Raw genomic sequence first — 14,268 nt, forward strand, 5'->3', positions numbered from 1 at the left:
GGAGAGAAAAATAAATTTGATAACAGGATAACACAGGAAAGTCAAACACATATATCATAATGTTTTTACTGCAATGAAAAATACCAAGAGCAGGACAGAAGAATAATATTTACACTAGAATAGGTCTGTAAAAAAAAAAAAAAAAAAAAAAAAAAAGTCTAAATAACGGTAGTCTGATTATTTCCAGTTTGCATTCCAATAATCATATATTGGAAGTAAAGGTCTAAAAGGAAGTAAAGCATCTGAAGGCCATCATCACTGACCTTTACATCACTAAATGTAAAAGGCACTTCAAATTGATTGATGCTGATTGATGCTGTAGCACTCGAGACTGTGGCTGATGTTTATCAAAATATATTAATGGAGAAGAAAAGACCCCACTCACAAGCATGCACTTACAGACACAATATACTGATATTCAGAATACCAGCCAAACCTTGTATTTCTTAGTCTCCTCAGTTTTGGGAAGCTGCCATGTCCAGGTAAGCAGAAAAGAGCGAAAAGAGGAAGAATAAATGACAAACTAGAACATTAAACCCTGGTAGTCAAATGAGCTCCCCAAATAAAGCAATTTTGTTTACAGTCAATAAAGTCTCTGAACCTGTTTATATTTTTTTCTAATTTAAATTGTTTTTATATTATTTTTATTGAACTTCTTTTTATGGCTATGGTGGCCAAGTTATTTTTTCAAAAACTGTGGTTACTATGATAAATTGTTTGCACCTGCAGTCCAGGAACATTTAAAAACTTAGAATATTTAAAAATTCACTTGGAGACATTTATAACAATATTTATATGAACAATATTACTGTTTAGCACTGTATGTATGTCAATCTGTTTATTTTAGTTGAGACTAAAATAAATAAAAAAGTTAATAAAAAATGTGCATTAACTTTTTTAATACATGCATTTTATTTAATATTTAAGCTAATAATTTTAATCAATTTAAATATAAATGTAATTCAAATTTTTGATTAAAAAAAATCAAAATGAAAAATTCTTAATCAAATAAAATGTAATATATAATGTAAAATTAAATAAAAATATATGTTTTATCAGATTTTATCCATGTGCAGTTCTTAAAAGTTTGTGGAATTGTTCTGAAAAAGACGATAGGAAAGGCCCATTTCCCTGCCCTGGGGCTCATACATACTAAGGGAGCTGACTAAGACACACCTTCACACCAACATCTTAGAAGAAAAACATCACAAGTGCATGTGATCCATTGGAGAGAGAGAGGAGCCCTTCAGACAAACCTCTGCATTGATCTGTCACTCACACTGAGGTCTGCACAAGAAGACCGAGGGCTTTAAAACCACCCGACTGAGGTACTGCACTCCTGCCTCAACACAGTATTGATCAGCTGATCTTTAGCTACCTGCTGCCCCTCGTCTACACACTCTCACAAACACACACATAATGACAACACCAATGTGCTGCTGTTATACAACAGTTCAGTATGCCCTGTTCCCAGTCTCTAAGAAAACACTCAAGGGCAAAAAAACAAAAACAAAAAAAAAACACATGCTGTAATTATTATTATTATACAATAAAATGCTCTTCAGCTGAGATGCAAAGTTATTTGAGGAATCTTATTCTAAATAGGGACATGCACTTTTAAGATCATCTGAATGATGGAAGGATTCTTACCTGCATCCTTTCCAGCATGTCGAAGAACTCTGCCGACTGGAAAAGAAACATAAATTGAGATTTATGGTTTTGTGTTGATATTTACATCAAACATCTTTTTTTATCATTATCTGAATCAATAAAAAAACAGTGGTTAATACATTTTGACAACTAATTTCTACTTATCACTATTTTCTTGTGGTTACAATTCTGACCAACACGAAGAATTAAATAATTATTTTCATTTTATAGTTGATAACAGATGAATGGCAGATTCAAATTCGAAAAAAAAATCTACGTAAACATGAGGTGCTCTGGGATGCTTTTTAAAACATATTAAAGACGTGCCAATGTATATTGGACTCTCAAACCTACACACCCAACTCCCACAGTCTGATCTAAAACCAAGTCAACAACTACAGACAATAGAGTAAAGCTCAGCTGTGCCATATTTGCCCAAACAACCTCGAGGAACTGAGACCACAACATTAACAGGACACATGAGCTTAACTCCTTAAACTCCTACTAAAGAGGAACACATCGTCAAAAAAGGAACAAGGCGAATGGATGTATTTTTTGGAATGGCATTAAACGTTTCTCACATGAGTCAGCAGTCACGTGCCTGAAGCTGTTTGCGCAAGCACATCAAATATAAAAACATAAGAGCTACATTATAAAAAATTGACTGTCTTAAATTATGCCTGCAGTGTCATAGTAAGGTTATAAATTGATGGAGCATATCTCCCACCACAATCTTTTAGTTCCATTGCTGTCTCAGACAAGATTAGCATCCTATCCTGGAAGCATACAATACAAAATATTATGTTGTCACATTAAAATTGTATGTTTTACAAGAAATGTAGTCTTTCTACTTCAGATTTCACATTTAATTCAATGCTGTAAAAAAAAAGAAAAGATGCTGTATATTGTAATAATAAATAGCAAATGTAATCAAATTGAACTTTACTGTAAAATGCTGCCATCTCTTTCATATAAACACTTTAAACTATTGTTAACTTGAATATGAAAGGAGTTATAGGTAAAATAAATAGACAAAAATATAGAGGCAGTGTGTAATAAAATGTGCATCTGGGACTCTGTCCAGGACTGGCTGATAAACTGATATAACATAAAGACTCAGACGTACTAGAATGAATGAATGAATTGCAGTGGTGCAGCTGAACTGTGCTGTGTCAAACACACACTAACAAGTCTCATCAATACTCACATCCTGCAGTAAACACAGCGAATCTAACACCGCTCACATTAAGTTTCCCCCCCTTCACACGGCCGATCATACCTCTCTCCTCTGATCAGCTGTGCTCCCATATGCAAACACTTTCAGCAGCACAAAACAGGAAGAGGACGAGGTGCAAGTCTGCTTGGCACTGTTTTCTAGCTCTACACCCTAAAACTGGTCTAACCAGTATATGTCTATACTTATGAGTTTTTTGTAGTTCTGCTATGTATTTGGCCTACAGCTGTTCGAGCCACAGTTCACAAGAGCTTATCAAGTCTGCACACTTGCTTTCCTCCCTTTCCTCTTTTCTTCTTTAGACGCTGGGTTTACAATGGGAGTGGCCACCAACTGTTTGAACAACACATAAGTATATATCTTAAGGACAAGTACACATACTGATTAATATCTCCTAACTAAATGTATTGTGTTTACTTTAAAACACAGGTCTTAATGGCGTATTTGCACATTGTGGGAGTGTTCAGTGTGTTTGTATCAGGTTTTGGCTACAATGTTTGGACCAAATGTTCCCACAAGAATAGTTAAACCTGAATTGAGTACATTGTGTTGTGTCGTCTTAACGTTCTTTGTTATCTTTAAAGTGACTCGGTGTAGTCTAAGGACAAAGTTGGAACTGAAAACTTGTTACTGTATGTGAGTTATTTTAGGATTCGTACAGTACAAACTAAAGGCCCGTTCACGCCAAGCACGATAACTATAAAGATAACGGTAAAGATATAGTTCGAAAAATCGTTCTCAATATTAAAGAATAGCAGAGTCCACACTACAACTATAACAATAAAGGCATAGAGAAACTGTATCGTTGGAATCATTTTCAGAACGATTTTTTTCCAGCTGATGAACGATACAAACATTGACATCCAATCAGAATCCACTCTGCTATAACAAGCTCGAGGATTTAAAGCGGCAGATGCACGTGCGCTCAGAATAAACACACGATATCATTGGCTGGTGTGGACGCTAATATAGTTTTTTTACATTTATGTGGTGCTAACTGTCTCTTAATACATATCTCAATATATATATTGAAAAGTATATTTATACACTACTTTTCAAAAATTTGGGGTATGTAAGTATTTCTACAACTATTGACTTTTAATAGAAGTATCTTACACTCATCAAAAGTTCATTTGATCAGAAATGCACAGTACAAACAATATATTTTAAAATAGTTTTTAATTTCTGTGATTGCAAAGCTGATTTTTTTCAGCAGCATTATTCCAGTCTTCAGTGTCACATGATCCTTCAGAAATCATTCTAATATTCTGATTTGGTATAAAAAATATTTAGTATTATTTTAAATGTTGAAAACAGTTGTGCTGCTTACAATATCTGTGGAAACAGTGATACAGAAAGTGGAAAAGAACACAATTAATTTGTAATTATTTTTCTAACATTATAAAAGTATTTTCTGATCTTTTCGATCATTGTAATGAGTCATTGTGAAATAAAAGTAGCCTATTAAGATCTTAATAAATACTTTACTGAATTTACAACAGCTGCTCACAAGAAAGGCACATCCTATTTAAGCTATTTATAAATCCTCAAATCTTCCAACAACTAAGCAAAAGCCTGGAGACCTTAATAAATTTCAAGTATGATTTTTCAACAAGTGCTCTGAGCATCACACATTTAATCAGTCCTTATGAAAAACAATTTTCATAATTAACGCACTGGCTAACAGGATCATGACCTCTGGGATTAACTCCATGTCTTCTCATCTTAATATCATACCTGATGCCTCTGCCTCACACCCTCAATCTCTGCATAAACACCAAACTCTCCCTCCTCCTCTGATTTTTCAGCATGTGCGTCTTTCAAGGTGACACCGACTGTGCTCCGCTCACGTCACACAATCCATCTCTGAACTCAGTGTACCACTTTTAAACAAGACCGAAAATCTTTCCAGTCCCTCTCGAGGCTGTTTCAAATATACAGAGATAGTGATACCATGTTAACTCAGTGGGACCTTAATGCTCTGAAGAAAATGGATTTCTCAGTCCAAATGAATTACCATTACATTTAGAGGTAACCTTGAATAAAGCGCTTTACCTCAAACACACCGCATGAACCTTCACAGACAGTACCACAGGTTAATGTGTATGTCTAAATCAGTTAGAGGCATTATGAAATAGCATGCTGACATTTTTGTAGTGAAAGAAGGGTCATTTTATATGGCATGCTACAAAGGGCATTCTCAATTTCTCATGCTATTACAGCTAATAGAGGTTAATTCAGTACAAACGTGTGCCTGGGAGATGAATGCAGCAGATTTCAGCTAACAGCAGCTAATAGAGCTGTGTTCGTGTGTGTGTGTGTGTGTGTGTGTGTGTGTGTGTGTGTGTGTGTGTGTGTGTGATTGTGAGGCCAGAACACTCACCTTCATGGTGGGTGGTGCAGTGCGGGGAGGTGAGGGTGGACATTCTCCCAGAGGCACACTGGAGATGGTCAGCAGCTCTTGTTTCCTGCAAAACACACACACACACACACACACACACACACACACACACACACACATACACGCACACACAGTTAGCCTGGCGAATGGTCAGCAGTCATTACAGTAGAAGTCATGGTATAAGTCATTAAATATTTATATAATTCATCTATCAAAAGACTTTCTATTGATTACTGCTTTTCCACTTTTATGTAAATAAGAGGCACACTGTGCATAAGTGTCACCACTACAAAAATGTTTTTGGATTTTTTTCATAGTTTAAAGGGAAAATAAAGTTGAGAAGACACATCCCAGGTTCTTAGAAATGCACTGCATTTACATTTTTTTGTAAAAAAAATTATTATTATTATTACTATTATTTTCATAGGATGTAAATACATCCATATGTTAATTATCAGTAGTATTATTTATGCATTTTCAAGTAAATTGATAAACTGATTGTAAGAAGAATTTTTTTTTTTTTTTTATTTATCGATCATCTAAAACTGTATGTTTACTAAGCAGGTCTCAAAATGTTGAATATTTTAGAAATTTGGTTCCCTAAAAATAACACAGTTAGCCAGGCAGATCAACAAGATTTTAACCAAGATATGGTATTTTTGCACTTAAGCAAAAGACTAGCTCTCAGACGTAGATGTATACACACACACACACACACACACACACACACACACACACACAAGGGCAGAGGGTCAGTGCAGTACCCTTTGAAAAAGTATACTGAAAAGAACATGGCCTCCAGAGACTAAGGTGAAAGACTCCAGGAAAGAATAACTCAATAACAACAAACTCTTCTGTTTGCTTCGGTATCTGCACAGAGACATAATAAGAACTACTCAGGGCAGCCAGCCCTGCAGACAAAGGTGCTGCTGTAAAAAAAGACGTAGAGAGAAGAGGGGTAAAGGAGGGGGGACGAGGCGTGAAGTAAGCTGTAAGGCTCCAAACAGGAACATGATCGCATTTTAAAAGCGGTTCTTTCAGGCAAAGACAAATGAGAGAGGGGCTTCTTGGAATAAGAGGTTAAAATTAGTCAGACAGACAAACTCTGGTCTAGAAAAGAAGTCTCAAGTGAGGGTCCATTAAAATCTTTCCTTACATTGCACCTCTGAGGGTCATTAAACTCCAAAAAGATTGAACACAGGAAGATTTGATAAATACATACTGTATTTGAGCCTGCGAAGGTTTCAATGAAAGATAAAGGAGAGTCATTTCAATCGGACAGGATGGAAACAATGACATATTTACTGAAAATATTTATACATAATATATGTGGAGATATGACTAGATTTAGTCCAAAGAGTCCTCGTTGACAATCCAGTATTTAAAATCCTATTTTTTTACCTGAAAAAAAGATGAAGTAATAGCAAAAAAAACTAAATAAAGAAATAAAGCAGAAATGTTTAAGCACTATTTCATATCAAATAACCATCAAATGTCTAATATTGATCAGAAGATTAAAAAAAATTATATAAAGAATATACAAATAAAATTATTAATAAAAAAAATATATATATATAAATTATGCTAAATAAAATTATTTTTACTTAATATCTCTTAGGACCGTATCCAGTGCAGTGACAAAGCAAATTTTCTGTTTTATTCTCTAGAGGGTTTCAGCATGAGTAGATGATCTGGACATTACTAAAATATCAAATTAGATGGAGGGACAAAGTCAATGTTAATGTACTTTGTTAATGTGCATACTCCCTTTTTTCTTTTCCGAAATACATCCAGCACACAGAAACAGTTCAATTAGCCCAAAAGCCAAATGTGAGTGTGTGTCTGTCTGCCAGTCTTTCCGTTCATAATGGGAAACACTGAGTAAACATCTATTCCATCTAGCCATGACTGCAGCTGCTTGGGGGGACACGCTCCAGAACACCACGACTCCAGTCATGTTCAAATTCATCACATCTTTTTCCCAGCTGGGTCACCAGAACAATGCCAGCTGCTGGTGTGGGTCTAACATCAAGAGTACAAACAGATGGACAACAGTAGAGGCTGCTGTCAAAGGTTGTGTCAGTCTAACATATTTTGGTACAGATTTAACAAATTAGGCAGAAGCCAACATGGATTACGAAACATTCCTCATACTTAAAAAATAGTAAAAAAAAACTACGGAAGGTTACAAAAGATACAATCCAGAATATAGACACATTAAGAAACCTAGAAACCAAATACTGAAACCTTAAGGGTGTTAAGTAAAAAAAATATTTTTATCTTATCTTATATTATATTATATTATATTATATTATATTATATTATATTATATTATATTATATTATATTATATTATATTATATTATATTATATTACATTATATTATATTATATAAGCATAATGTATTTTAAATTAAATAAATAAATAAATTATACAATAAAATAAAAATGAGCAATGGGACCACACCTGTAGAAATTCTCTATTGCAACTAAAGTTCAAAGTTTGAAATAAATTAATACTTTTATTGAACAAGGACACATGAATATATCAAAAGTGACAGGGAAAAAAAAACATTTACAATATTAGTTACAAAAGGTTTAGGTTTTGTTTCAAATAAATGTTTTTCAGTATTCATAATAATAAATGTTTCTTAAGCAGCAAATCAGCATATTTAACTGATTTCTGAAGGATCATGAGACACTGAAGACTGAGTAATGCATTTACAGGAATAAATTACATTTTAAAATATATTCAAACATAAAACAGCAATTTAAAATTTTTATAATTTTTTTTTTGGATCCAGTGAACGCAGATTTCTATTGAACACTAGTGTATGAATGATAAGTCTTTTTTATTTATTTTTTTGCAATGTGAATGCTGCAATCTGTTAACATGGGCACTGGAATACATATGCACTGCATTCATATGCAGTCTGAAACCACTGTGGCTTTAGATCAGGGGTGTTAAACTCAGTTCCTGGAGGGCCGGAGCTTTAGCTTAGATTCAACCCTAATTAAACACACCAAGATTTATTGGATTAGCATAGCCTTTCACCTTTGTCATTTGAAAACATACATTTTTATGATGTTGTGACTTTTTAAACATTTTTTTTAATTGTAGTTTCAGCTGCTGTGATAAGATTTTTTCCATTAGTAAAATATCTGGTAATCTGAACTCAAAATAGTAAACTTTTACAGACTTGAAAGTTCTGTAACTTGAATTTAAAAAAACGTAGTTTTCATAACTTAATAATTGTAGTTCTTCAAAACATAAAAAATTAAGTTGATATCTTCAAATCAAAAATTCTGTGCAGTCAGTTGTCTTGAAAATTTTAGTTGAACTAACTTTTTCTTTATTACAGTGTAACTTTTAAGCAAAGTTTCATTTTTGGGTGAAGTATTCCTTCCTAAAACTGAATGAAGGCTTAACTCATTGCACAAGGACAAACTGTGATCAAGATTTCATATGTTTAAACTCATAAAATGTAAATGAGAGCTGAGAGGTTTGCTGTGCCATGTACAATGGAAAGATGAAAACTTAGAAATAGGATTATTTTATAGCTATATGAAACTTTTTCCTGGTACTTGACTGCAGAGTACATTTACGATGCTTACAAATGAATAAAGCCTTACAGGCCAGAAACACAATTAACAATCACAGTAAATCACACTTATGGGTTACAGAGAATCTTATCAGCTCATAGGGAGAACTGGGAAGCTGCGATATCTCTATTTGGTTCCAGCATATGCTGTCTCCCTTCATTTCCAGTACACAGTTTCATCACAAGGCTGTATATCTGCCTCTTTGATGACTGATTAAATTCTAATCACATCTGCCCAGTGATTATGATTATCTAATGTTTCCGGCAACATGCCTCATGCTTTGATTACACTCCAAAGAGAGAAAGACAACATACAGACTGAGAACTGAAAGTAGAGAACTGTAACACAGCCATCTTGATTCTGATTGGTCGAAATATTCGGCAGCGACCAATTTTCTAAAGAAATATGGTCTTGTGTCACACTGTGGTCTCTTTTTTCTCACATAATAATTATATTTATTTATTTATTTATTTTACAAATTATATTTGTTTTCATTGCATTAAATTGATCAAAAAGTGATATTAGGTAAATTTATAATTTTACAAAAGATTGTTGAAAAATCAGCTTTGCCATCGAAGGAATAATCTACTAACTCACAAAAATAAAATAAAATAAAATAAAATATTGGTGAGTTTATTTATTCAATTATTAATTTGGAAAGCACAGATACTGTTTACCCTGTTGGAGTTTACTTTGTGATACTGACTTTACACGATCACTTACTAATTAAAATAGGATAGGAGATGACACTAGACAGGAGGAAAGGAAATACTGCGGGAGGGTTGATAATTAAATCCTAATTATAAATGTTATTTTTGACCCATGAAAACCAATGATGAACTTCATCATTCCCTTTTTGATAATTTCAAATGGCAAACTGTAGCCACATCACTGCAGTAATGGCCTTAATATTCAGCCAATTAGATTGTTACTTACCAGTGGCAGTGCGTATTTGTTCTGCTCGCATAAACTAATTTAATACACTCTTCTCAGGTTCATTGTTTTTCATATGCTCATCTGATTCCGTGGCCTAAACATTATCTATAAGCTATGGTTACATGATTATTATGACAGCATCAAAGCTCTGCTTGTCGGCTAAACTGACAGTCCACATGCTGAGGTAGTCTTGTATCATTCTTCTTCCAGCAAGGAATAATGGGAAGCAATACCAGTGTCTTTTAAGTATGTTTATTCCTCAGATAGCAGTGGTCAGAGTGCTGCTTCTGTTGTACGATGATATGTTGAGGCTATTTATAGAAAGTGAGAAATGTGGACAGCGGCCAGTGTCCCAGACATGGTGTACCACGTAGACACAAACTTTGTGTACACAAATTAACACAATCACAACTGATCCATATGTAAATTGAATTAAGAGATTATTGCTGCTGAAACAGAACATTTTAACACATAAAAGGAACAATCGATACTGAGTGCTGTTAAAATCCTCTCTGCTTTTACTCCCTGCTGTGATAAGAATTAGAGCGGCACACAAAAGTTGCTCAATAGGGCTCATTTAAAGGGCTCATTTTTTTTGTAAGCAAAGTATTAAAGTATTGTATATTGAATTTGTTATTGTGCTAAGAAAATGTGCTATGATTTTTATTTGATCAAATTCAAACGTATTCCTCTTTAACAGACTAATTCCCACAACAACATAAAATAGCAGCTGTCAACCTTTCTATGATCACTTAATGACACATCTGGCTGAAGCCGGTTGGCCCTTGGCTCTTTGCACCTGTTCTTAATTTTACTCTACCTGAGATTTTGTCTGTAGACAATCAATAACTTAATTAATAAAGCCATTCAGTCGAATTACACATTGGCAAGACCAGCCTCGCTTCTATGGCAACTGACATCCTATCGCAGCAGCCTACAGCGAATAACTCTCAGAAGAACAAGAGTAGCAGTAAAGCAGTCAGGACTCAACTGTATGCATTTATTCATGTTAATCATTCCTTTCCCACAGACTAAGACTTAAATGCAGTTTTTAGCTTTTGTAATAGAGGAAGTTCTGAGGATTATACAACAATCTAGACGTCACAGTCAAAAATCAAACTCTCTTGTTTCCGTTCTCTTTTTTTTTTCGTTTTAAGTTTAAGTTCATAATACTTAAATAAAAAATAAAATAAAAGATGAAGTGTCACCAAGTAAATCAAGTAAAATTTTCCAGCTAATATTTTAACATATGTACTGTATATTACATTTATTTCACAGCATAAATGGGTTTTTATACAAGTATATATATATATATATATATATATATATATATATATATATATATATATATATATATATATATATATATTATTATTATTATTATTATTATTATTATTATTATTACATTTAGTTCAAAATGTTATCTGTCATTTTTGTTGAAATTCCAAATTTAATACACTGTAAAAAAAAAGTGATTTTCTGATTTAATTTTGAAGTTGTAAAGACTATTGGAGTGTGTTTTACACAAAAATAATATTTCAGTCTTTCTATTTTAGTCTTCAATTAAATTTGTTACTTGCCGTTTCTTTGTAACTATTTGTGAAATTAACTAGCAATTTCTGAGTAAAACATTAAAATAAAACATTATTTCTATGTAAAGTGACCTTGGGTCTGAGAAAGGCGCTATATAAAATAAACGTATTATTATTATTATTATTAGTATAAAAAAAAATGTGTTGCTACAGTATTTCCGAGAGAAAATTACTTAAATGTAAATCCTACATAAAATTTTAATAGCTGTTGTTATAATTTAGAAATTGGGACCCACACAGTAGGAACATCATATTTGGGCGACTGTGGCATCTTCACTTTTATAAATAGTATTACTTTAACTTATTATTATAGTATTACCATGCCATGCTACTTAGTGATACTTGGTAAGTGATTCTAAAATAAATTTTGGCTTTACAAATCAAACTCTACAACAAAACAAGAAAACAAAAAGCAGAAAGAGTACTTAACAAATCAGATAATAAAAACAAACCTTTTTATGTGTAATCCCTCTTTCCAACTGTCTGAATAAATCAAATGCATTCTCAAATCAGCGATGCCTTCCAGCATCCGTTTGACAGTTTTCAGTCCGAGTATTTTTTCGTTTTTGCCTCCAGCACGACTCTGAGAGCAACTTCTGTTTATTTGCCTTTGGACAAATTGGACAATTGTTCATTTTTGGAGGTTTGCCATATACAAAAAGTCCTAAAGAAGCCCCGTCTTCTGCCTAAACAAGCTGCTCTGGACGAGTCTCAGCAGACCACCACAGGGGCTTTAAGGGGGGCTGGTGGTGGGACCTTTTGATATCACTTCCTCCATTAAAGCAACCTGTGCTCCTCTGGGGTTTTTAAATGCATTAATCCTTTGTCCATATTACGAAATCAACAGTCTAACAGGAGCCAAAAAGAGGATGCCATAGGGTTCTGGGAGAGCAAGAAAGAGAGAGAGAAAGGGGAAAAGAAAAGTGACTTCTAAAAATACCCTCCTCAATGCAACTGCTCTGTAAATAGGCTCAATACAACCTGCCAGTGAAACCGTTAAGAGAGAAACTGTCACCTCATCTATTCCACTTACTAATACAGCTCAATGAACCAATATACACACACAGCAGAAGATATGTTTTTATCTTGATAATGAGCGTCAGCTATACTTCCACCATATAAACGGTAAAACACTGTAACTACAGCAACAGTGAAGCTGGGAAAAAATGGCTTTCAGTTGAATTTTGATTGATTTGATATTAGTTTTCACACTCTGCTTACTCTGAATCAGAGCTTAGTTAAGCCAAACACATCTGTCACAAGACAGATCACATTCGAAAAGATTAGATTTTGTTCATATATCTTCCTTATTTATGCCCTGGATTTATTATTTTATAAAACAAATTTTTAAAAGCAATGCAAATCTTATTTATACATAAAATGAACTGAATACACAACATACAGTATGATCAACACCATATATATATATATATATATATATATATATATATATATATTATATATATATATATATATATATACTTAAAAAATATAAAAATAATGGATATGGATACAAGATTAGTTTTAACTTTGTACACCACAACAGGTTAGAGTCATTCAAATTAAATAAAAAATCAAATGAGCAACACTAATGCAAAGTTCAACCAGATAATTAAAAAGACTTTTCCATTTTCTTCATTATGGACACACTTAATTGTTATTGGCTCTTTGACAAAATGACTGCGTTTTGCCTTTGTATGACAGTATACTGAAAATCAAAAAATGTTCATGGAGCTTCAGAAGCAATATTCTGTCCATTTAATGTTTCTGTTTAGCAGGACTGATAAGGAACATGATTGTATCATAATCCAGTTTTTATGACATACTGCGTGTATATCACTGAGTGTGTTCTGCCATTGTGCTGGCAGCTAGAGGTCTGTTTCACAGCCTCTTCTGGATGAATGAGCCACATGTTTTTTCCAGGTACGGTACTCACGATGACTTGCTCTTACATTTAGAGACAATGATGCATCTGTGGTAGTGAATGAGGAACTGAACTGGAATCTCATCCTCTGACCTAAAGGACTTTGAGTCTTTGTATGTTTATAAGCGAGACAGAGGGCAAAATGTGACCTAGTTTAGTTTAATTTACCACAGCTGCTAATCAAATATACTTTCTCGACAACAGAGGGGGGGGGGGGGGCAAAACAACTGAGCAAAGAGGAAGTAAGGGGGGAGGGCACAGCGGAGGTGCATAGGGATCAAAATTACACGTGAAGAAGTGACATGATGAGGAACAGTGAAAAAAAACTAAAGTAAAATAAAGTGTGATGGAAAAAGAATGAGTCAGGAGGTCAGGGGCTGCAGGAGACAGGATCATGGGAGAAATGAGTGATGAAGGTGGAGAAAATTAGATTTCGGTGAAAGAAACAGGAAACCAGAACAACATTTGCTTTGGTGCTTAATGAACTTATGAAAAAATGCTTTGGCTGCTGCTCTCATCTCATAGCACTTGCCAAGATAAATGGAAGAGGAACATCATGTCAAATAAAGACTTTATTAATAACCAAGATAAAACTAGCGAAGAGAGACTGCAAACATCAAACATAATGCAAATATTATCAAGTTAAGCATTTTTGTCATGTTTTCCAGTAAATACGTCAAAAGTTAACAATGAATAAAATACATTTACTTGAGGATATTAAGATATTAAGACTATTTATTTAGAGAACATATCAAAATATAAACCACTGGAAATTAGTATGAAGCAATGAAACCTCTATTTATTTATTTATTTATTTTATGTTTAATTAAGCTACAAAAAGTTCTTAAATGCTTAAAATAAAACCTCTTTCAAAAATAAAATAAGATGAACTACTATTATAAATTTAATTTGATAAAAAAATCATACATT

The 14,268-nt window shown here is 33.5% G+C and overlaps 1 protein-coding gene across 11 annotated transcripts in view; it reads right to left on the minus strand.

Moving 5' to 3' along the window:
• LOC128029133 (rap1 GTPase-activating protein 2) overlaps positions 1–14,268 on the minus strand; it is a 61,877-nt gene that overhangs the window by 17,250 nt on the left and 30,359 nt on the right. For 5 of the 11 annotated variants that reach the window (XM_052616699.1, XM_052616696.1, XM_052616695.1 and 2 more), the window contains 3 exons: positions 5,268–5,352; positions 1,651–1,686; positions 437–469 (listed from right to left, as the gene is read on the minus strand). In XM_052616699.1, the coding sequence (XP_052472659.1) occupies positions 437–469; positions 1,651–1,686; positions 5,268–5,352 (154 nt within the window). Of the gene's footprint in view, positions 1–436; positions 470–1,650; positions 1,687–2,929; positions 3,140–5,267; positions 5,353–14,268 lie in introns of those variants that run through there. The other 6 variants (XM_052616701.1, XM_052616697.1, XM_052616700.1 and 3 more) reach the window with 2 other exon arrangements.

Source organism: Carassius gibelio, chromosome A15 (assembly GCF_023724105.1).
Source record: "Carassius gibelio isolate Cgi1373 ecotype wild population from Czech Republic chromosome A15, carGib1.2-hapl.c, whole genome shotgun sequence".
Classification (NCBI taxonomy): Eukaryota; Metazoa; Chordata; class Actinopteri; order Cypriniformes; family Cyprinidae; genus Carassius; species Carassius gibelio.